The 25,364-nt window shown below is 46.0% G+C and overlaps 1 protein-coding gene across 3 annotated transcripts in view; it reads left to right on the forward strand.

The window, feature by feature from the left end:
• Positions 1-25,364, forward strand: part of DGKG (diacylglycerol kinase gamma) — a 211,674-nt gene that overhangs the window by 110,445 nt on the left and 75,865 nt on the right. For all 3 annotated transcript variants that reach the window (XM_043473481.1, XM_043473483.1, XM_043473480.1), the window contains 3 exons: positions 4,709-4,798; positions 7,408-7,568; positions 14,820-14,884. In XM_043473481.1, coding sequence (XP_043329416.1) covers positions 4,709-4,798; positions 7,408-7,568; positions 14,820-14,884 — 316 coding nt within the window. The remainder of the gene's footprint in view (positions 1-4,708; positions 4,799-7,407; positions 7,569-14,819; positions 14,885-25,364) is intronic.

Consider the following 25,364-nt stretch of genomic DNA (forward strand, 5'->3'; position numbering starts at 1 on the left):
CGGGTTCTTTACCACTAGCACCACCTGGGAAGCCCATATTTAAAGTCAGAGGAAGGTAATAAAAAAGAGAAATGGAACCATGTCTTGTTTATCTTTGTTTCTACTCTTGGACCAGTGCTTCACTAAATACCTACTTTGGGTGGACAAAAGAAAGAAAACACAATGGAAGGATTCCCACATGTACAGATGTTAACAGCTTAGTCTCAGGCCTTGCTTCAAAAATATCTGTCACGGGCAGGATTTGAGTAGTTGCAAGACAGGCCAGATAAGGAGACTGGGGGGAAAAGCAGCAGGACTGGGACTCCAGGAAGGTCCAGCTGCTGCTGCTGCTGCTGCTAAATCGCGTCAGTCGTGTCCGATTCTATGCGACCCCATAGACAGCAGCCCACCAGGCTGTCATCCCTGGGATTCTCCAGGCAAGAATACTGGAGTGGGTTGCCATTTCCTTCTCCAGTGCATGAAAGTGAACAGTGAAAATGAAGTCGCTCAGTCGTGTCTGACTCTTCGAGACCCCATGGACTGTAGCCTACCAGGCTCCTCCGTCCATGGGATTCCCAGGCAAGAGTACTGGAGTGGGTTGCCATTGCCTTCTCCCAGACAGGTCCAGAGTGCTGGATAAAGGCAAGAGAACTAAGAATAGATGCATAGTGCAGGGCAAGTCACCTTGAGATGAACACCTAGAGCCCAGAGCCCACAAAGCACATCTAGAAAGCTCAGATCAGTTCAAGCAAAGAAAAGCTACGATGGGGTATGTCCAATATGCCTTGATCAAAAGGGTGATGGGGATGGTGGGGAGGGTCTGGGCTGGGAATCAGGAGGCCTGCCTGGACTTGTGGGTCCTTGGACACAGTACCACCAGTAAATGATGGAGAATAACTGAAATTCTGGGATGAGGGATACATTCAAGATCTAACCCTGGAGAGTGCAGATAAACACTGAGATATAGAACATAAACTCAGGAAGTCAGCCAAGGGAATTGTGGAGATAGTCCAGAGCATGGAGCCTGGGCTGCTTGGCTGTTTTCATCCTTTGTTCCCCAGATCCTGCCTGCGTACCTCCAGGTGCTCAGCTCCCGCGGAAGCCCTGGCGATGCAGCAGTAAATAAAGGAAACTCTCACCCTCATGGAGCTTCCTTCTAGAGGGAAGAGGCAGGCAGAAAATAAATAAGTGAAACATACAGTATGACAGAAAGTGATTTTTTAAAAAGAGAGAACAGCAGAAAATGGGCAAAGTGATCTCAGCAGTGGGATCGGAGTTGCAAACTAAGACAGGGTGGTTTTGAAGGCCCTGAGGAGCAGATGACATTTACATGGAGACCTGGAGGAGAGTGAGCTTCATGGATGCCCAAGGAAAGAGTAATTCAGGCAGAAGGAACAGCAGATACAAAGGCCCTGAGGCAGGAGCAGGAGAAGGCCAGTGAGGAGGCTGCAGAGCATGCCCAGGGTGGAGTCTGTGAGGGGAGAGGGGCCGGGGATAAAGCAGAGACAAAGCAGGGCCAAGTCACCAGGACGTGGACGACATGACACGGAATGCAGCTGTCACACTGAGAAGGTCCCAAGATGCTAGATTGTTTCGAGCAAAGCAGGGGCACAACAGATTACAGAAACTGAAAAGGGTGGGAGCTGGGAGACCAGTTAGGAGGCTCCTGCAGAGACCCAAGGAGGGGACCTGGGCCGTGAACCATAGTAGAGACAGAGGAGGTGGTAAGGAGGAGTCAGGGTCTGGATAGCTTTGGAAGATGGAGCTCACAGGATATGCTGACTTCCCATGGGAGACAAGGACTTCCTCTGGGAAGAAGGGAGTGGAGGATGGGCCAGGATAGACTCTGAACAGGGTGGTGAAGGCTGGGCCCCCAGGGGTCGTAAGCAAACCACCTGGGTTGGGACAGGCATTCCCCACACCTGCCGCATCTGCTCCCCCACAGGCACTTTGGTTTCCATGGACACGGCCCTGCCAAGCAGCCACCCACGCTCTCTTGTCACGTAGGGCTCTGGAGTTGTTTGTGGGAGGAGGCAGGCATCCTCTGGGAGCCGGGGAAGAGAAAGCTGATCAGCAGAGGGTGGATGGCTGCAGTGCTAGGAACTGCTTGTAGGGTTCCCTCTCCATAAGGAAGGAGAAAGTAGGGTTTGCGGACAAGCTTTATAAAATTCATCTGCAGAGAACACAGGTGATACATGCTGCCCAGAACAGAAAGAGCATGTGAGGTGATCTGTTTTTTTCACAGGTTAAAAAACAGAGATCAAAAAACAAGAGTAAAAGGAATAAGTGGACAATGTTCATTCATTCATTCATTCAAGAGATTGAGGCCCTTGTTCAGTGCTCTTTGCCTCCCCATTTCAGCTCTCTCTCTGATCTGTTCTCGTGCAATAGCCAGAGTGGTCCTTCCTGAATGTCAGTGGGTTTGTGATGTGTGTGAAGCACATCAGTGGCTTCCCAGGATTCTTAGATAAAGATAAAACCAATGCTTCAGGGGGCCCAAAGTGGTGCCTAGCAGCTGCCCACCCTTCCAGCCTCATTTCCTACCCCAGCCTCCCCCTCAAACACTCAATCCCTTTCTGACCCTTGAAGACCCTAGTGTCCCTTATACCAAAGGGCCTGTCTGTTCTGCTCCCCTAGCCTTTGCTTGGTCGGCTTCTACTTCAGACCTCAGCCTTCCTTGGGGAAGCCTTCCCTGATCACTCATTACAGGACCACAGTCACCTCCTTCCTAGTATGCATTTGAAATTATGCACCAATTACCTCGTTAATAGTTATCTCTCCCTCTCAACGGTAGGTACCATGAGAGCCAGAGCCATGTCTTTTTTTTTTTTTTTTCTGCCTGCTATGAGAGCTGGCGCACCTAGCACAGCATCTAGGCCTTCAGTAAAGGTGTAGAGCTACGACGACAAATGAGATACAGGTCCCCCAGGAAGGTCACAGTACATTTGGGGAACAAACAAGTAGTCATGTACAAAACAGTGTGAATGAGATCATCCCTGGCACTAGAGAAGCACTCTGGAGAGGCACGAGGTCCAGACTGGGCCAACCAGGAAGGGCCTCTGCATTGAACCACATGTTGACATAGTGAGTGGGAAGCAGGATGTGAGAAGGATGAGGCTAGAGAGTAAAGCAGAGCTGAGAAGGGCCTTGCTGCCAGGCTAAGGAGTGATGGGAGTCATGGCAGAAGGCAAAACGGTAGACTAGTGTGATCAGGCTTGTGGTTCAAGGATTGCCTGCCCAGGTGGACCTGTGGAGAACATACAGGGGGAGAAACTGGACGCCAAGAGGACAGAGACGGGCCGCTGCAGCAATACCAGTAGGAAGGACACAAACTGTGTCAGAACTCAGCCAGCACCATGGGAGGGAGAGGAGAGATTGCCTGGAAAGCTATGGAGACAGCATGTAGAAATTGATGTGTGAACGGATGTGTGGTGAGGGAGAAGGAAAAATCTAGAATTACATCCAGGTGTCTAACCTCAGCACTGTGAGGATGGTTGATCTGCTGCAAAGGGAGCCACAGAAGAGGGGGCAGACTTAAACAAACAAGGGTCTTCCAGGGAAAGGAAGAGTCCCAGCAAAGGCCAGAGGCATAAATGCATTGTTCTGAGGAATAAGAGAGTCCACCAACTTACTCCATCTCAACCCTCCTGGCAGTAACCTCAGCCCTGAGTCTTGCCTCAGCCATTTCCGGCATGAGTATGACAACCTGGGGGGACAGTTGGAGGTGGGGGGGGGCGGCCTGTTCTGCTGGGGCAGCCCTGGCATGAACCTCATGCAGGATGATGATTCTTGCACTGCCCCCCACTCCATCCCTAGCCATGCTCCCCAGTCACATCACCCGCATCCTTCCCTGGCATCAGATGCTCTGAGCTTTATATAAGTGATATCCCCTGCAACCCAGTGGGTGTCTGGCCTCCTTCAGCTTTCCCAGCGCAGTCAACATGCTGCTGTAGATATGCAGCCAGATGAAAACAGACACGTTATGCTATGCTTTCTCTAATGGCTTGACCTGGTGCTTCATCACAGCCATCGTGGGAGATAGGATCAGGACTCTGTGTGTTTGCAAGTCTGGGAGGCGGTGGAAGTGGCAAACTGTTCCCTAGGTGCCAGATAACATCTCAGGGTTTGGCTTGTTTGACACAATGTTATTTTTAAGCTTTTGAACCTGAATGACTTGAGGTGAGGCATCTTCAGTTTCTGATGTCTCAGACCCACCTGTTTTACTATTTATGCAGCTGCTTAGACTCTGAAGAAAGGAGGAGTTTGGACTTGGAGGTGCAGAAATCTGGGTTTGGATGCTGACTCTAGAATGACTTTCCCTCCATGAACCTCTATTTCTTCATCCACATGAATGATAATATCTTGCAGGGTCTGTCTAAGGGATAAGTGTGGTAAATGCTTGTTATCATTGAAGATTAAAACTATGCAAACCAATGTTTTTGAGGTATACCACTGTCACCCTTTGGAAAGAATTAGGATGAAATGAGGATAAACCAGGTGTAAGTTACTTGGAGACAGATTTAGCTCAATATGAAGGCTCCTTTGCAGTGGTTAGCTTACTGCAGATGGAAGAGATAGCTTTAGGAAGTAGTGAGTTCCCCAACAGGAGAAGTATTCAAACAAAGAATGCCATAGAGGCGTTCAAGCATTAGATAATAGATAACTGAACAACTTAAACCTTCTGTAATCATGTGGCATATGGTTCTCTCTTCCTCTTCATGGGTTGCAGATAAGGCCAACTTTGCAAAGCATCCACCTGTGGCTGTCCTGCCTCTTGGAACAGGAAATGACCTGGCCCGCTGTCTCCGCTGGGGAGGAGGTGAGTCTGCGTGGGAGGGGCACTATCTGAGGGACAAGCACCCCAGTCTACAGGGAGGCTCTGCAGAGCTAGACTAGCTCCCCTCTTAAGGATTACATTCCATGGAGAAATACTCAACCCTGGGGTCATCTCTAATCCATGCCTTTCCCTGGTGCCAGGGCCTATGTCTGCCCTTCACAAGATTTACTATCAGCCTGAAACTCTCGACTTTGAATCTGTCTCCCTCTATGTGTGTGCTTGTGTGCTAAGTCGCTTCAGTCATGGCCAACTCTGTGTGACCCCACAAACTGTAGCCCGTTAGGCTCCTCCATCCATGGGATTCTTCAGGCAAGAATACTGGAGTGGGTTGCCATGCCCTTCTCCAGGGGATCTCCCTGACCCAGGGCTCCTTCATTGCAGGCAGATTCTTTACCACTGAGCCACTGGGAAAGCTCCGTCTCCTTCTGCAGAACAAGTCAACTCCTTTGTCTCCTCTCCAGGGTTCATCCCAGTCAGGGCTCACGTAGGAATTTTTCTGCCTGAAATTCCCCCTCTCCAAATTACTGACCTTCTTCTGAATTGGGACTCAGAATAAAGACTGAAAAGTCCAATTAACCAGTTACCAGGGGCATTTCAGATCATCCCAGGGCCAGGGCCTCTCATTCTGAAATTCCCCTAAGGGGGACCTCAGAGTAGTAACCAGCTTATAGGGCAATGGGCAGGAGCTAAGAACTCTGCAAACTGCAGCAGCCCCTGTAGAGCTGCGCACGCTCCATAGAGCGGGGAGGTTCAGGACAGCACTTGGAGCGGACGGATCAGGCTGGCAGGCAGAATTGGGATGAGACTCCAGATGGCTGATCAATTCTGGGAGTGATCCAAGACCAGGCCCGTAGCGGTAAGTGTGCCTGCTTGGAGGGCGGGGGCAGAGCAAGCAGAAGCTAGCCCCAGAAGGAAGCTGGCAGGCCTGGGAAGAGCTGTCAGGGTCCTCAGCCACACACTGGGCTCGGGAAAGACCCTCTACTCAAGAGGGACAAGCAGACTGAGGCCTCAGACTCTGGGCATCTAGGCAGCAGAGTGAGGCACAAATTTCCCACAGCACTGTGTTCCCAGTTAGCATCAAGGCCCTCAGCTACCTCATTACTTTCATTGCTATCTTGTGATGCATCCCCTGAGATGCTGACCAGACCCCTGACAGCTTGAAAATGCTCTTCAAGCTTGTCCCAGAGGTAAGCAGGAACATGGAAGTGTTATTTGAAAGAAAAGACTGTCTCTCTCACTAACTTCTTACCTACAGTTCACTTGATACATTAGTTTTCCATTGCTACTCTGTACAAACAAGGGCTTTCCTGGTGGCTCAGTGGTCAAGTATCTGCATGCCAATGCAGGAGACACAAGAGAGGAGGATTCAATTCCTGGGTGGGGAAGATCCCCTGGAGAAGGAAATGGCAACCCACCCCAGTATTCTTACTTGGGAAATCCCATGGACGACGGATCCTGGAGGGCTACAGTCCATGGGGTTCCAAACCGTAAGACATGACTTAGCCACTAAACAACCACAAACTATGCAACAACTAATGATTATAAACACAGAGGCTTAAAACATCCTTGTATCAGCTGCTGTAGGTCAGAGATCCCAGAACAGCGACTTCCCTGGTGGTCCAGTGGCTAAGACTCTGCACTCCCAATGTGGAGGGCTTGGTATCAATCCCTGGTCAGGAAACAAGATCCCACATACTGCAATTAAGACCCAGTGCACCCATATAAATGCTTTAAGAAAAAAAAAAATCCTAGAACAATGTGACTAGGCCTCACCGGATAGAATCAGGGCACTGAACAGGCTGTGCTCCTCTCTGAAGACTCTAGGGGAAGAATTTCCTTCTGAAACTCTTTCAGGTTGTTGGCTGAATTCCATTCTTTGTAGATCTGAGGTCTCTGTCTCTTTGCTGGTGGTCAGCTGGGATCACTCTCATATCCTAGAGGCCTTCCTCATTCCTTGCGTGATTCATCCCTCCATCTTCAAAGCTGGCAAAAGAGACTCTCCCTCAGTCCCAATCCCTCTCAAGCTTCGGACCTATTTCTTAAGGAAAAGCCCAGTCTTTCTAAAGACTCACCTGATTAAGTCAGATCCACTTAGGATAATTTTGCCTCCTTGAAGTCAGCTGTGCCATATAATATACCAAATCACAACTGACTAGCCCCTCTTATCCACAGGTCCTGGGGGTTGCTGGGTATATATCCCTCAGGGGCAAGAAATGTGGGGACTATCCTAAAATTCTGCCTATAGCATTGTCCATCTGCATCATGACACAGTCCTGGAACAGATCCTTAGTTCTCCTATGTGCAGCTTCCCAGCCATCCGCACACTGATTCTCCAGGCCTCGCTTCAGCTACACAGGCCTACCCATCTTTGGCCAGCACCCGGCCCTGCCCCTGCCACTCTGGCTTCCAGATCACCCTGGCTTCTTTCTAATTACTCCAGATTGTCCTTTCCTTCTCTGTGGCCCGGGAAACCTAAGTGACTCTGGCCTGGACACACTGGGGGTGCCCAAGGGGTGCCCCACCCTGATAGCTGCATGAGCAGCAACCAAGCCTTTCTGCTCTGGGGCCAAATGCAGTGCTGCGCTCCACAGGTTATGAAGGGGGCAGCCTGACAAAAATCCTGAAAGACATCGAGCAGAGCCCCTTGGTGATGCTGGACCGCTGGCATCTGGAAGTCATCCCCAGAGAGGAGGTGGAGAATGGAGACCAGGTCCCATACAACATCATGAACAACTATTTCTCCATCGGCGTGGTGAGTTGGCCAGGAATGGCTTTTCTGCATGGGAGAGAAGTGCCCAGGTGGGCAGGAAGGTTTCTGGTCTTTCACTGTCCACTCTGGGTCCCTACTCTTTACTTGTCCCAGCTTCCCCCTGCCTCAACTTGGGTCCAGGCATCCTCGCATCCAGCCTGGGTGTGGACATCCTTACTGCACCCAGTCCTGTCCTTGTTTATGCAGCAAGTTCCTGCCCCTATCATTTTACCTAACACAAGAAAATAACACCACATTCTTCAAAAGACCTATTACTCTTTGGATAATTTGAAATAGTTAAAGAAAAGCAACACCAAAAAATAACCAAGGATGAGGTCAGGAGGAGATTATCTGGTGAGCTTCCAGAGATGGAAATGCTGATGCTCCAGGGAAGACGTTGTGGTCTCAAGCTGGCTCCCTGGGTTAGTTCCCAGAATTCTCTTTCTCCTGTCTTTTCTCCTCTTCCCAACCCCACTCCCCACACTCCAAGTGCATCTAAGCCTCTGGGGCATCTCCTCCTCGCTGACCCTTTAGGCTGAGCTGTGTTCCCCCTAAGCTCCCACAGTCCTCTGTGGTCACCTCTGCCTTAGACTAAAGGGTTTGTTACCATGTGCCTCACTCAGCTGTCCAGCAACACACACACACGTACACATAAACACATACATATACATGTACATACACATGTTCATACAAACACACACACAGTATAAGGACAGCAGCACACTCCTCTTTCTCCCCCAGCTCCCATCACATATAGCACAGCTAAGTTAGTTTTGCTGAACTCAGCTTCTGGTCCAAGTGCATAGGTTGGACCAAATTGTTGGAGACATGACTGAGGGGAAAAGGTGTCAGTCTTTTCCATAAATAGATCTGGGGATTGGGAGGAAGGTGAAACATAGACATTAGCATTTATTGAGCACCTACTGCATGTTCTCCACTGTGTTAGACTTGATTCTAGTCCTCACAGCAATCCTGCAGGTATTATCATCCCCACCATCTGCATGTTACAGAGGAGACTTAAGGACACGGAACATAGAAGTGCTGGAACTAGGGCACACACACTGTGCCTCACTCTGAAACCAGGTCCTTCTCTCTGCTGTCTTGGAAACTATGCTGCCCAGTTTCATATGCACATGAATCCCTCCAGACCAAGACTGTGTGACCCTCTCAGTCATCACCTCTGCCTCTTTTGCAAATGTTGGTGGTTTTTAAAAAAGGAGAGAAAAGGAGAAATGATAGGTAGTTTGAGGGAAGAACAGGGTTAAGGAAAGGGTTTTTTGTTTTCTTAATAAACTAAAAGCAGAGCCATGGAAGCAAAAAGGAAGAATAATAATCCCTTATATTTATGGGATTTAAAATTTACCATATTTACAGGTATTTTCTTGGTTCTTATGATTACACTGGAGGGCAGTATTCCCTCCATTTGGTGAGTGAGGAAATAGAGGATCAGATTAAGGGATTTGCTTTCATTCTCTGACTCCCAGTCCCCAACTCTTTTTCTGTTAACTAAAACAAAAGAGAGAGGCATTGCTTGACCCGTGAATGGGCTCTGAAAGGATAGAGGTGCTGACGAGAAATATATTCGGGGTCTCTGCTGCCCTGATCTGGTTGATCTCCTCAGCTCCCCTGCGCCCTCCTTAGTGGGGGGAGATACTTTTGCCTAGGACCTACCAGCTCATCCTCCTGTGTCGTAGGCAGAGGAGACCCCTCCATCCTCTTTTTGACTCAAAAGCTCCTCCTTTGGAGCCACCTGCTCAGGCTCCACTTCATGCGAGGGGGACATGCAGCCTTCAGCTCCTGCAAATGAGACTTGGCTGACAGGTCTGGTGTTGGAGGCCAGGGGAATTCTGGAGCATGCAGCTTCCCTCCATTACAGTGTAACCGAAACAAGTGTCCTTTTTCCTGCAGTAACCAGAGAATGTCTTGCTGACATGTATTGAGTACCTACTGCACACCAGGCACAGTGTCCCTTTTGGAGGGTATAGCCTTTGCCCTTTTGCATTTTGCAAGAAGGAACTATAGCTTAGAAAGATGGAGCCGGAATCCCTAGTGTCCATAGCCCACCTTGCCAAATGCAGCAGCATTAGAGAGGCATCCTCAAAATTTACTGTGTGATGGGCTCACCCATACCCTACCTATACCCTCAGTCAGAAATGCAGATTCCACCCACATGACAGATCCTGATTCATATTCTGATTCAGCTGGTCTGGGCAAGTCTGGAAATGTGCACCTTTAATAAGCCCCTGAGATAATTCTGATGCAGACGGTCCCGATCAAGTCCTCAGTGAGTGAAGACAACCCATTAGAGCAGAGAAGGATGGTCAGAGGAAGTGGTTTTTCACAGGAACAGAAACCAGATCTGAAGTAGATAAAGGAGAGGAAAGGCAGAAAGGAGGGGAAACCAGCACCTGTAAGCCATAGGCCAGAAGTGAGAGCCAAGCCGCAGGACCGGGTGACCTGCCTGGGAGCTTCTAGAGGGCAGGTTACGCCTTTGGCTGCCTTCAGAGTCCTCAACCCCAAGTCTTCTCTTCTCGAACCCAGCTCTGGCTGCCAGAAACAGTAGTACTCCCAAGGCCTCCCTGTCCATCTCTACAAAGCGCCATATGCAGTGACACTCAGTACTGCTGACCAAATGGACAATCATGCCAAAAACGAAGAGACAACCTTCCCTCAGCTAGATAACCAAGCCCTAATCCCACGCGGCAAGACTGAGCGTGGTTTTAATATATTCTTACAAATAAGAAGGAAGTGAGTGGGGGGATGGACAGGAGGGAGGGGGAAAAAGGACAAATACAAACTAACTGCCCCCCAAGAAAAAGCAGAGGAATAGATTCTCCATTTCCCTCAGGGGTCAAGATATTTATCTACCCCGGGCTGACCTACAGTAATCCAATCCGCTCATCTTTCAAGTTAAGAAGAACCTCACAAAATCTTCCTCGTGGTTTTTTTTTTCATATACCTTTAGCTTGTGCATGTTTAATATTTTATTGCAAATCAGTGAAGAAGCAGGGTTGTTTTTCTCTCACTGGTGTAACCTTAGCCTTCTCTCAATAAAATGCTTGCAGGGTTTGTGTGCTCACTCTTTAAAAGCTGGAAAGGGAAATTCTTGAGAAAACAAGTAGCCAACATGTAACCCTAAGAGAATCTGGGGCTGACATTTGCAGAAGCTCTTGCTCCCTATTTGACTTCCCAAACTCTGTAAGAGGAGAAACAGTATGTAAACCAACCCCCCAGCTTTACTTCCTTAAGACGATTAGAGTCAGACTCCTTTGGCAAAGAGAGCGCTGCAAAGTCTTCGCCTCTTTTGAAGGACCTGGAATATCTTACTGATATCAAATGTCCGCTGCACTTATAAGGGTGGTGACAGTGACCCCCGCTGAACTGTCCCTGCGTGGTAGGGAATTCACTCTGATGAGTGCACACACTCCCGTTGGTGCCAACAGAACCCACTTCATAGGTGGAGGGATGGTGAGGGCAGAGCCTCCTGGCCTATGTTGAGAGGGACGGGGCCTCGTTGCCTCTGCATTCCCATCCGCCACAGACTCCCCAGTTCCCCGCCAGTGAGGAGCTGAGATCCTTGACCTTCTCACTCCCTCCATCTGATAATATCCATTGGCAGGAGATTTTTCAACCCAGGCATTCAGGACACTACTTCCTCTGACTTCTCTGGCCTCTTCATCACTGCTCTTTATTTTTGGATTTGCAGACATGTCAGGATGGCCAGGTATCAATGACAGGAAGTTTGGAACTCAAAAATCATTCCTGGGGTATGTGTAATTCTGAACACCGCAAAGGCTCTGCTTTCACCGAGCCTTAACAGGATGGGTGAACAGCTAATCCCTTGAGTCAATGAAATCTATTTCTGAGGCGAGGGGAACCCAGGGGCCAAGGACGGGCCACAGCCATCACACTAACTCACGCACCATTTTCCACCTCACATTCTGTACTTACTAGACTTCACCAGCTAAGTTCCCACAATGGCAAACCCACTAGGGAATTTATCAGAAAGTTATCATTTCCCTGCAGACTTTTCAATTCCTTCAGCCGCAGGTTCTTATCTGTCACCTATGAGAGTCAAGAAGTTACAGGAACAATGGACTAACTGAGAGGTCTACACTCTTTGTCATTCCCCAATCAGCCATAATTCTTCAGAACAATCCAAATACCAAATAACCTGTCTTATTGTCTCCTTTCTGTTTTTTTTTAATCTCCATAAGTTGCCAAAGTGACTTAGACCTACATTGTCCAATATGGTAGCCATTAGCCACATGTGGCTATTGTATACTTGACATGGAGCTACTCTAAGGTGAGAGATGTAAAATGCACACCAAATTTCAAAAATGTGGTATGAAAGTATTTTCAATATCTTAATTTTTATATTAACTAATATTGTAGTGATAATATTCATTGAAATATATTATTAATATTAAAATTAACTCAATTTGTTCCTTTTCACCTTTTTAACGTGGTTACTAAAATTCTTTTAATTTATTTCTATTGGACAGGACTGGCCTAGACATCCAAATAGCTCAGAGTCCAAATGATTACCACTTATATGTGGAAGGGGCACAAAAATCTTTCGTCCAACTCTGCACTTGGGAGTTTTAGTTAAGGAAAGAGTAGACACGTGTCCATACTGCTTTTTATCTCCTTTTTACCCCACACTTCGTAGGAAGGACCCCAGAGAGTGAGGCCATCAGAAATGAGTGTGCAGCATATCCATGGATGTGCAATTCCCACCTCCACCCCCACCTTCCAAATAGAAGACTCATTTTGCTGCAAGTATTACAGGAAAGGTTTGGGACCACTATAGTACTGGTTTCTAAAATTTAAGTGAACTCACCTCTGAATCTAAGTATAGCTAGCTTAATGGCTGGCACAGAGAAGCCCAGCAGAGGGTGGAGATGAATCTTGCCTCTCTTCTTAATCCCCAGGCAGAGAAACACGGTTAGAGACTTTACCAGCATTGCCTTTCCAAACCTGAACAGTGGACCTGCTCAACTCCCTCTTACCACTTTGTGTATTTATCACGGGGTTACACTGTCGGATTCAGAACCACATGCTTAACTAGTAATATTGTATAGCCTGGTCTTTGTAAAAAGAGCCTTTGCAAAACCTAGTTATGAAAAAGAAAAAAAAAAAAAAACAAGGATAATGGGAATCACACAGAGGGCAGGGACCTATGCACATATTCTAGGGAATTAAAAAGCCAGGAGCCAGTCACAGCAGCATTGGGGGTGGGGTATGTGAAGTACAAATCCTGCCAGGCAACATGTGATTGCTTTTTTCTTTTCTTTCTTTTTCTTCTTCTGGTTTTTTCCCCCCTGACAGAAGAAAATCAGTGCTTCAAAGGAACACAAGTAGACGGAATGTTTCTTGAATTCTAGAGAAGCATTTGACAGATGTCACATGAATCTTATTCAGCAAGCTCACAAAACTTGCTTAGGAGGGAGGTGGGCGCACTCTGAGGGCAGGAAACGCTCCTGCCTGGAGAAGCCGTGCAGGCTGGCTCTGCCAAGGGGACAGAGACCAGCCCCCCACCACCCTCCTCGGTTGTTCCCCCTCTCCTCCCATTGTCCACAGGGGTGCTTCAACTTCAACTCCTGATGTATCTTAAACAAATAACAAATCAGTAACTGGAGTTTAAATGTTAAATTCCCAAGACATTGTTTCAGCAAAGAGTGTTAGCCAACCAGAAAATAAACCCATATCCTTGACTTGCCCCGTCTGCCTTTCAACAGGGGGCTGCTCGCTGGGTTTACTCTTCTGCCAAGTAAAAATATTACGAAAGCTCCCCTTTGGCCCCTATCTTGCTTCTGGATTTTCTGTCCCCACCCTTAGCCCGTATTTTACTCACCACTCACAGCACATGCTCAAAAAAAAAAAAAAAAAGTTGCTTCATTGAACTATACCTCCTGATGTTTAACATTTTTTTCCAGAAATTTTAGAATTTCCATATCAAGAAATGAAATTGATATAGCTAAAAACTCACTGTATGGAATTCGAGTTTTCTTTTAGTTACACATTCCAGTAAATGAGTTTCTGTGTCTCTTCCCTGCACAAATCTGAATCAGCTTCCTTGTTCTGTCACCACCCCCACCCCCACCCCTCCCGCCCCAGCTCAATTAGCCTGTTTATTTCTAAAACCCACCACCTGCAGCCGACATGCTGGCAGGAGGCCTGAGCGCTGAAGGGGCTTTTACACATTCTTCTGCTGGAAAAGGAGACCAGTAACAAGGGCAGAGGACCAAATCTGAGGAGGAAAGATGAGTTCAGTTTTAGGTCTGAAGTTCAGGGTTGGTTCTCCAGCGATACATTGTAGAGACAGCAGCAGCTACATGCTAGCAACAACTAAGAGACCTGGATATAGCCCATGGCAGGGAATGTAGGCTGCAGAATGGATTCAAGGCTGAGAGGTTCTTCTGCTCTGAGCATGAAGAGCCCGGAAGCATGGTGACATGAGAGCCATCCTAACTGAGGAGCAGGTGGCTGAAGTAGAGCAAAGGAATGTGCTAATAGTAGGATAGCAAAGTATCCATAGAATGTGGTAATGAGACTCTTACTGACCTTGGGGAGAGTCGTTTCCATGGAGTGATCAAGAGGCAAAAGCCAGAAGTCTAAATATATTTTTAATTATCTGCTAAGCCTGTTATCCAATGCTACCAATTCTGTCTACTGATATGGATGACTAAGAGTTAATATATAAAAGCCTCTAGCAACATCAGTTTTCTGGTTTCCACCATGTACTATAGTTACATAAGGTGTTATCATTGGGGGGAGATGGGTGAAAGGGCCACAGGCACTCTCTGTACTATTTTTGCAACTACATAGGAGTCTTAAAATATTCCAGAATACAAAGTATTTCTTTAAAGAGTGAATAGGGTGAGGCATTTCCGAACACATTCAGCCCCATATGGGCTTCTGCATTCTCACTGCTCACAGACTCAGACACACTCCCTCTCCCCAAAGTGCAAGCCTTTCCCCCAAAGGGCAGCATCATCCCCTTAACTTACCCTGAACTAGAAAGGGTAGAGAGTGAACATTAGGAGGAGTCATCTAGCATCAGTTCTAACAGCATGAGGGCCCTCGCCCCTAACCTTGGACCTGGTGTCCAGCCTCTGCGTGGGGACCTCCCTGGCCTCCCCCTGACATCTGGGAAGTTCAGTGAAAATGTGTGTCCCTTCCCTTTCTTCCACATTGCACAGGGTCAGGACCACTAACCAGGAATCTGCTTTCTGTCCCTTTCCCTTTCAGGATGCTTCCATTGCACACAGGTTCCACGTGATGAGAGAGAAACACCCTGAAAAATTCAACAGCAGGTAAGAGGGTCCTGCGGGCTAACCAGTAGCCGGGACTGCACTGCCTGCCTGCCTGCCCCACCCAAGAGACTGCAGGTCGCAGGCCTCCACCTGCGCTCTCCAAAATGTTCTCAGCTCCCCGGCCCAGGGCTTTCCTGCCACGTTGCCGTTGCCGTTGGCTTTTCCATTTCCAAGAAGAAAACAATGTCAGAAACCCGCCACGGTCTGGCAGCTCGCCCCCTGCCAGAGGGAGATGGTGCAATTGGGAGGGCCTGGGGCCAGGAGGGAGGGTGTGGTGCGTCTGCCTTGGGGAGTGGGGGTCTAAGCTTGGCTAACTTGGATTTCCCCCTCCTGCGGCACAGTTGCTTTCTCAAAACCTACAACGCCCCCATCCCGAGCCCCTCGATTCCCCGGGGGAGGGACAGGGAGAGGGCAGAGGCCTGGCTTCCCTTCCTCACAAAGGGGAGCTGGTGGCAGCTCTGGCCGTGGCTGAGGGGCCGAGTTGGCGGCGCTTCCCCCTCCCCTGCCGGCAGAGGGCAGCAGAGAGCGGCCCTGCTAAGGCGGGGAGCCCACCGGAGTCCAGCCTCAGCCCGCGCACCTTGTAAAGGCCGGAAACTTGGTCCAAAAATGGAATAGAACAAAGGAAACCAGATCATTTGCAGAGTCAAACCATTCTGCGGGCGGGTCCATAGAACTACCCCTAGGATGGTTCAATTACCTTTTTCCCTTCTTTTTCTCCTCTTGATGGTTAATTTGCATCCTTTCTGTTTTCTTATGGTTGGACCTTATCAGGGTGACCACTGGATCCCACCCCACCCTCGAGCAGGTGGGGAGGAGAGTGGGTATTGATTTGGGCTCAGATTGAGTCTAAGGAACTTTATTTAGCCCACCAAGCAGAAGTCCAGTGTTACCCACACACCTTCATTTAAAGCCATGCACTTCCTCAGAGCTCCCTCATTTTCATTCCTCTTCTCTCCCCTGACCCCGTGCCTGGGAGGTTAACCAAGATTACGGAAATCTTTTTAGGGATCAGAAACTGAACGTAATGAAGCCACTTCGACTTCAGGAAGAGTGATCTGTGGGATCTAATAGTAGCTGAGCTAACCTTATTAGAATGTATTTTCCCTCACACACACACCAAGTCAACTCACAAAATACTATTAATATGTATATTTTCAACTCCTATTCCTACAATAGTCACAAACTTACAAATCAATTGATGCTTTTCTTGTGATCTTTTTCCCTCTAATATATATACACATACACAAAAATCACTTTTTAAAAAATACTCCTTCTCTTCCAGCCATTCCAGACTTTTAAGGTCCCCTTTTTACACAGATACCATTATGCATACTCATGCACACATGTTTCTTAAGATGCCAAATGTTTGTGAAATCCATGGGGGTTCTGTTCATTTGTTCAGTGAATATATCTTTTGAACACAGCACCAGGCACTGTTGTATAGGTGTTTTGGATAGATATGTGTAGGGGGCTCACAGTCCAGGGATGGAGGCGGACTAGAAAGCAGATGTGCGTAGTGATTTGTGTTAGGTGATATGAATCCACAAAGCAGGGGCATGGAATTTGATGTGGAGGGTCTTCCAACTGGAGAGATGCCTGGGCCAAGACACAAAACAAGTTAAGTATTGCTTTTCAGGTTGACAGAAAAAAGAAGGGCAACCCAGGGAGAAGGAGCCAAATGTACAAAAAAGATCCATATGAGCGGTGGGAAACAGCCTGCCTGGGGAAAAGCAAGCTCTTCAGTGTGATCTTTTGGGTGGTCTCCTTTCATGAAAAGAAGCAAAACCTCTGTAGACAGCAAGGAAGCAGAAGGCGGGAAGAATTTGTCCATACTCCAAAAATCAATAGACAGGTGAACATATGACATAAAAAGAGCAATCATCAGTTATCCACGTGATTAGGTAGAGTTAGAAAGACTCCTCTGCCAGGAAAAAGTAGTAGCTGTGCATTTCAGTGCAGCGTATGAACAATCTCACTGATCTGAATGAACATTTTTCCTCCCCACCTCCCAGTTTCTATCAGCAAGACTGTCCTTCGCAGTGAGGTGTGCACCTCACCCTTCACCCAGTTGAGGTTAAGGGTAGTGCGATCATCTAGGAGGACAGTCACGGCTGCTGCTGCTGCTGCTAAGTCGCTTCAGTCACGTCCGACTCTGTGCGATCCCATAGACGGCAGCCCACCAGGCTCCCCTGTCCCTGGGATTCTCCAGGCAAGAACACTGGAGTGGGTTTCCATTTCCTTCTCCAATGTGTGAATGTGAAAAGTGAAAGTGAAGTCGCTCAGTCGTGTCAGACTCCTGGCGACCCCATGGACTGCAGCCTACCAGGCTCCTCTGTCAATGGGATTTTCCAGGCAAGAGTACTGGAGTGGGTTGCCATCGCCTTCTCCCGGGCCTTCTAATAAGTGCAAACATAGTGGCTCCGAGGTAGACCCTGTTTCACAAGGTCTCAGAACACTTCCTGTTAAAAACTTGAGTCCATGCTGTTTCTACTCTGCCTGCTTGCTCCTATTGAAAATTCCCAGGAATGCCCAATTTGTCCACGGAGAGGCAGGCGAGCAGCCATTTATTCCAGGCTTCCTTATTTAGCTTTGGAAATGGTTTTAAATAGGCAGGTGGTTGTTGCCATGGTTACCCCATTACACCAGCCGCTAAATTTAGGAAGGGCCACAAGGGATAGGAAGAAAGCTTGATACCCGGGATTTGGAAATGTAAACGATATTATCAAACACAGCTTCGTTTTACTCAGCTGAACTTAGGTTTTCCAAAGAGTAGTCACTGCTTGGCTGGATGCCCTTACTGTTAATACCTAGGACTAGGCCCTCAGGGATAACCCTGAGGTTAAATCTAGGGAGTTGTAACTGTTTTGCTCTGTTCTGTTTTGAACAAGGGAATGTGACTAGTCAGGGCTAGAATTTATCAGGAAAACTGAATCTTTTGCATTGCTCTTCAGTTTTCTGGGCTATTTTAACAAGAATTACTAACCTAGGTACAAGGACTGCAGGAGTTCTGCAGGCACCTTGAAACTGTATGTAAGATATCGAATTTATTTTTCTGGAGAGAATGTCCATTAGCTATCAGAAGGTTCTTGAAGAGACCCATAACCCTCCAATGGTTAAAGTCACAGTTCTGAGCCCTCTTTGAGTCCTAAGAGGTATCAAATTATGACTCAGCTGTTGGGATTTCAGGAAATTCTTTTCCCAGTGGCCTCTGGACACAGGTTGTTGCCAGGGAAGGTGGTTGGTTACATAAAACTAAGTTATGTTCCCTGTGGAATTGCTTTGTTAATGAAGCAAGAACCAGACCCGAGGATGCTGGGTGATGAGCCAGATGTGATGGACAAGGATTAAGTGAGTGAAGTCGCTCAGTTGTGTCCGACTCTTTGCGACCCAGTGGACTGTAGCCCACCAGGCTCCTCCATCCATGGGATTCTCCAGGCAAGAATACTGGAGTGGGTTGCCATTTCCCTCTCCAGGGGATCTTCCCCACCCAGGGATCGAACCCAGGTCTCCCGCATTGCAGGCAGATGCTTTAACCTCTGAGCCACCAGGGAAGCCCTGGACAAGGATTAGAAGGCCTTTAATGGCAAAGATGTGGCTATTTGGAGCTCCTACTTCCTAGTGCTTCCCAGGTGGCGCTAGTGGTAAAGAACCTGCCTGCTGGCGTAGGAGATGTAAGAGATGTGGGTTTGATCCCTGGGTCAGAAAGATCCTCTGGAGAAGGGCATGGCAACCTACTCTAGTATTCTTGCCTGGAGAATCCCATGAACAGAGGAGCCTGGCGGTCTCTAGTGCATAGGGCTGCAGAGTCAGATACTACTGAAACAACTTAGCATGCACATGTGCTACTTCCTAATCATTAACAGTCTGATTATTAATTGCTGACTTAGGAATGTTATGAAATTTATCATCTCATTTTTGGCATGAACAACAAAAGAGAGATTTAATTCTCTTGGGATTATATGTGTTAGAAGGTGTTCTAGGATAAAAGGGTAAATAAGACTTGGTTCCTGCCTTCAAGGAATTCATAGTCTAGCAAAGAAGGAAATACAGGCCTCAAATATTTTTTTTACAAAATGATTTTCACATATAGGGAGGCTATATGTTATAAGTCATAGAGTGTATAGGAAGTTGTATTTAATAAGACACTTGTTAATGGTTGTATTCCAGCATCACTTATAAATGAATTGTGTAGAGTACAGAAATGATGTTAAAAGGGAACCAAACTAAGAACTGTTATAGTTCGAGCTCCTGCTACATGCCAGGTGGTAAAATAGATATTTTAAATTCATTAGAATATTTGAATCCCAAAACTGCCCTTCAGGGTAAACGCTAACATTCCCATTTTGCAGATAATGGAACTGAGGCTGGGAGAAGCTAAGTTGCCTGACCAATATCATACATCTTGTTTAAGCAGTGGAGATGATAAGATTTGATTAAACTCTGACTCCAGAGTTTAATCTCTGTTTCCTGCACCTGTTACCTTCCATGGGTTGCATCTAGCAAATACCAGTTGTATGTCAAACATTCTGATGGGTACTTTATACATGATCCCACCCAGTGCTCACAACGGCATGCAAGGGCAAGTGCTGCTGCTACGTTTTAGAGATGAAGAAATTGAGGCTAATGAAGGCAGAGCTATTATCAGCTTGATCCGCCTTTATGAATGGTCTCTATAGGGGAAAGGCCCGCTGGGTTCCAAAGGAGAACTGCAGTTATCCCACCGTGCTTACCTTGTGTGGTAGGACTCTTCTCCCACTGTCAGTGGCCACAGCAAGGAGTAGGACTGACTACATGATTGTGTGGCCCAATGCAAAGTGGAAGTGTGGGGCCCTTGTTCAAAAATCATTAAGAATTTCAAGTCAGTGACAGCAGAGTTAAACCAAGCGCAAAGCCCTTCTCAGTGTGAGGCCCCATGTGACTATACAGAACTCATATTCATGAGTTGGCCCTGGCAAGAAGATGTGTTAGTCACTCAGTCGTGTCCAACTCTTTGCAACCCCATGGACTGTAGCCTACAAGGCTCCTCTATCAACAACAAGGAGAGAGTAGATCAAAATACAAAGACACATTTGCCAGGGCTCACAGAATGGGGGTTACCAATAAAGGTAAAAGAGTGGAGGAAACAGGGTTCCAATTAGGGGAGGAGGAGGAAGGATTATCAGTCCCTCAAACGGGCAGTAGTTAGTAATAGCAGATGAGCCAAAGATGTCAGCAGTGTCTTCCAGGTGTCCAAGAACCAGTACACCATGAAGTTTCTGAATTAATTCTCTGTGAAGCATTTTGTTTGTATGGAACAGGTTGGGGGTTCCTAATTGGAATAAGTACCTAATTCCAATGTCACCATCAGTGAGTATCCAGAAAGGGAAGTCTAGCTGTGGAGTTTTTTCACTCTTGGTCAGAAACTCAGAGCACTTGAAGAATGTGTTATTCCAAACCTGCTGAGTGCCATCCACTTGAATATGTCCCTCAGCAGTTTAAGCTGAAGCAAGGTATTTCCTGTTAGATCTTTGAAAGGGACCGAAAACAATGCTTCATTCCTACCAGAAGCTAACCACCTTTCTCAAAAGCCCTTGGGTCGTGAACAGGCTCAGGAGTGTTCACTTTCTTGGAACCAGGAGTAGCTGATCAGGGGTTCCCCAGAAGCTCTAACGAAGCCTGAATCCTTAAGAGGTTGGAAATACATCTCACAAATAACTAAGTGCTTAATAGTTATTTATAGAATGAGGCAGCAGGGTATAGCCCAAGTTGGCATCAGAACTTGGCTCTGCCACTTACTAGCTATGTGACCTTGGGCGAGTTACTTAATCTCTTTAATCCTTTGCTTCCTACTGAATCTTACAAGGTTGCTAAAAGTGTTTAATGAGTTAATGCCTAAGTGCCTGACACATAGTAGGTCCTTAGTAAATATTTGTTGTTGAATATTATTGAATGACATGTATGAGGAAAGCATTTCCTTAAATTTGACAATAAAGCATTGATAATAAAAGGCTTTTCTGATGGAGTGACAAGTGGGGTGCAATTATAGAGTCTTTGCCTCATTGACATGGCCCTTGAACTGAAAAGTTGGAGGACACCTAAAAGTTAGAGGAAACTCCAGCTGTGATATATTGAGTCTGTCCAAATCTTCTCTTGGGAGATAGGGAAAAAAAGCAAAAGTGTTAGTTGCTCAGTCGTGTCTGATTCTTTGTAATCACATGGACTGTAGTCTGCCAGGCTCTTCTGCCCATGGAATTCTCCAGGCAAGAACACTGGAGTAGGTATCCATTCCTTTCTCTAGGGGATCTTCCTGACCCAGGCATTGGACCCAGGGATCAAACCCGGGTCTCCTGCATTGCAGATGGATTCTTTACATCTGAGCTACCAAGGAAGCCCCAGAGGATAGAAGGATGGCACCAATTAACCAGGATTGGATTCTATAGATTGGAGCAATAGAAAAAAGTCCCTTTATTGGCTCCATGGGTGTCTACGAGTCAGAGGTTTGGGTTCTGAAGACCATAGATTGTAAGTCTAAATGCCAAGTTCAGGCTAGCAGCAAGATCAAGATAGGAATCACAGACCTCTGAGGACATGGTAACAGGAGGAACTAGAAGGGAGTGAAAAGGGGGAGTTACAGGACAGGTGCCATGTTCTCCATGGAAACATTGGGCTTGCCAGCTGGGGCCATGGAATGCATGGCTGCAGGGTAGGTGGGTGACCCAGGGCTGACAGACACTGGAGGTGTGACTCCCCTTCCTTCGTTGATGCTCACTCTTACCTCTCCCACTGAGCATCTCTTCTCCCACTTTAGATGAGCACAGAGATGTTCAGTGGGAGGCAGAATAGAAGCCAGCAAAGCTCAAGTCATACTATTCTGGAAGGAAAAAGGCCTCCTCTCTTGAATACTTATAGCATTGTCTGCAGTCACAAACATAAGCTGTAGATATTCTTTTTCATCTAGAAATGAAACTGGTTTCAGCTATTCTTTCCAGGAGCCCTGTGAGGGAGCCCAGCGTTACAGCCCAGATGTTTGACTTTCCCAAAGCATCAATGTACAACAGCAGCAGGCTGATACATCAGGGATAAAATGTTTATATTCTGGGCCTGAACTGGGTTTGCATCTCCTTATCTAGTACTCAGGAGCCCAAGAAAACCTGCCCTAGGTATGCAGAGGGCCAAACTGTCTGCACCTGTTTCCCCCAATATATCAAATGATTTTTTTTCAAACATGTAGGATTCAGAAGAGTCCCAAATGAAGCTGATTATGGCATTTTCTGTTTTTATTCTTACTCCTGTAGGTATTTATAAAGGAAATGCAAACCTTATGCTTTGTGTTCAAGTACTTTCAAGTCTTCAAGTCAAGTCTGACAGACCCACTTATTTAATTAGTTGAATGTTTCTATACTAGCCCACAAAAATGTTTTATCCCCCACCCTCCTCACCCCACCTCAACAGAGACATAGCGAGTGAAATGAATGAAATATGGGTTCGTGTTTTTTCCACCAGGCCTTCATCATTACGCAACTGCTCAAGACCAGGGTTTTTTGGCTGGCTTGTTTGTTTACAGTCAGCCCTTGATTATTTGCAGAAATGAGGGAACAGCAACATAGATCATTTAAAGCTGTGGATGGTCAGAGATTTTAGGAGGCTGTGATTAATCTTTGTGTGCAGGTCTCTGCTGTAAAGATTCAGAATATTTTAAATGATATGATGAAACTACATGGACTCTTTTAACATTTCCATTTTCCCCCTGCCTCCCAGACAGCACAACTTCTCAGACTGGTACGCACAAGGAGCCTATGATATCTCAAGACTCCTTAAAAAGTTGCTTGTTGATCAGAACGTTTCCTTGCTGTAGCTTAACAGGCCTTTTTTCCTAGCCCCTTCCAGACTGAAACAAAAAAAGGTATGATTCATATCAACAAAGAGTAGAATCAGTTTGTGATAATACCAGAAAGGAACTTGAAAGCCAGCTATGTTTTCAAGTCTGTAGGCTAGATAAACTAAAAGTTATCAGTACTTATTTGTTGATTCCTCTCTAGAAATATTTCCATCAAAGAGCACAAGACATAGGATATAATGAAGTTCAGAAGGGTTATGGTCAGCATGATAAGCTCATGGAAGAAAATCAAAGTACAAAAATTCAGAGTAAGGTAGGAACTGGCCAGGTCCTCAAATGGGTGTTGATAGTCTGGATGCCTTCCAGAAGGGAGAGGTCAGAAAAATACTGGAATCTGAAACCATGTCTTGTAAGGAAGGGCTGAATTGGGGATTACTTCACCAAAAGAAGAGAAGACTTAGGGAAAAGTGATTATTGGCCTCAAATATTTTAAAAGTGCTTCTCATATAGGAGGAATTAGGTTATTTTGAATGATAAGTCAATGGGGAAAGTGACTGGATAAACCGATGTGAGCCCCATATAAGTACATCAATTCCACCAACTAGGGCCACCCACAAGTGCAAGCAACAATTCTTCAAATTCTCCAGGCAAGAATACTGTAGTGGGTAGCCACTTCCTTCTCCAGATGATCTTCCCAACCCAGGGACAGAACCCAGATCTCCTGCATTGCAGGCAGATTCTTTACCGTCTGAGCCAGCTGGGCTTCCCTGGTGGCAATGGTCAGTCAAGTCTTTCTCACAGCGAATCCTTCTGACAATCTCTCTTCTGCCTTCCTCTTCCACTTTAAAGGGTTCTTGTGATTTCTTTGGATTGACTCAGATAACCCAGGATAATCTTCCCCCTCAAGGTCAGCTGACTGACTGCCAGTTTAAATTCCAGCTGCAGCCTCAATTGCCTTGTGCCATGTGACCTAACATATTCATATTCACAGGGCCCAGGGATTAGAACATGGACATCTTCAGGACATTATTCCACCTACCACAAGTGCCTTACCTCATAGCATTATTTTGAAGGTCCAATGAAACAGTGCATTTAAAATGCTTACTACAGAGGTGTGGCACATCAATGCCAGCTGTTATTATTAACATTCTTATTATTACAAAGACAGAGCCCACATCAGGTAATAGTCATGTTAAATGACTCAGTAAAGTCCTTAAAACTCTGAGATTTGGAGATTCTCTAAGAGGAATGGTAAATATCTATTGGTCATAGGGTATGAGTCATCAAAAACACATGGCATTTTTTTCTTCATTTATCTTGACAAAATATTTTCAATAAAATAACAATGCATGTTATAATTTAATAATATATCATATAGTATGATATCATAGTTTATTTCAAAATCATAAATAAGTTGTAAAGTTCAGAAAAGTTAGAGTATGAAAAAACCAATCACTCATATTCCTATCACTCAAAAACATAATATTGCTATTTTGGTACATTCCAGCAGGTTTACTTTGTATTTTAAAATAATTATGTATATATGTATACATATATATTTTTTTAAATAATTATAATATGTCCTTATAAAGTTGTATGTGCTGTTTTTTAAATAACTTTTGCTTATACAAGTAAAGGCTTATTGTAGAAAAATAAATCATATTGTCCTCTTCCCCCAAGAACATTATTAGCATTCTAAATGAATTTTCCTTCAACACCTTGCTACACAATTTAATTAAGCTCACTGGTATACACTGGGTTAAAGCATTATTAACCCAGAAGCACTTACAGGTTATGAAAGAAAAATGATATAAAAGAACTGATTGGAATAAGTTTATCTGCAGTGGGAGTTTTATTAGTCTTTTCCAATTAAGAGAATTCCAATGATTTTGTTCAGTTAATATGAAAATTTTAAAATGTTATTATTCAAGTCCCTTTGCAAATGAAATAACTACTTGATATGTTATGCAGTTCTACTTCATAGAGATCAAATAAAAAGGATATAATTCTCTTAACACAGTTCCCAGTGTTGTACATAGTTTTGCTCTATCTGAAAGAGACTAGTTTGTGTTTTATGTGGCCATCAGATGTAGCAAGAGTTGCCATCTGGACTCTGCAGTGGTATAGTTTTTTAAGCATGTGTGACTGTCTGGGTATATTGAAGTGCTTACGAAAGTAATAAGCCCAATATAATCAGCATTGCTGCAACTCATACTAACAATAGGAGCCATCATTTGTTGAATGCTTTCAAGAATTTCATGTTTAAAAAAAGAATTTCATGTATATTAGTTTTAACTAGCACAGCTGTCCAAGTAGCCGTTAAGTATTATTGCTCCATTTTACAGATGAGAACATTGAGGCTCACAGGGATTATGCAGTTTAGGAGTGGGCAACTAGTTATCGGAGTGGCTATTCAAACCTAGTCTGTCTGACTCCACAGCTTCCACTCAGCCCGCTATACTTCCTGCCTCCCTGAATGCCCAGTTTGGTGCCCCAAGACAAAGAAGCGCTTAGGAAAGAGACAAAAGAAGAGTCTCAGAGACAGTTAACAGAACCTCTGAGAAAACTTTTTTTAAAAAAATCATTTTTCCTGGAGAGGAAAATCAGAGAATGTGTTGGGAGTAGAGTGAGAAGGATTCACAGCAGGAAATAGTGACCACACCT

This window comes from Cervus canadensis, chromosome 7, assembly GCF_019320065.1.
Source record: "Cervus canadensis isolate Bull #8, Minnesota chromosome 7, ASM1932006v1, whole genome shotgun sequence".
Lineage (NCBI taxonomy): Eukaryota > Metazoa > Chordata > Mammalia > Artiodactyla > Cervidae > Cervus > Cervus canadensis.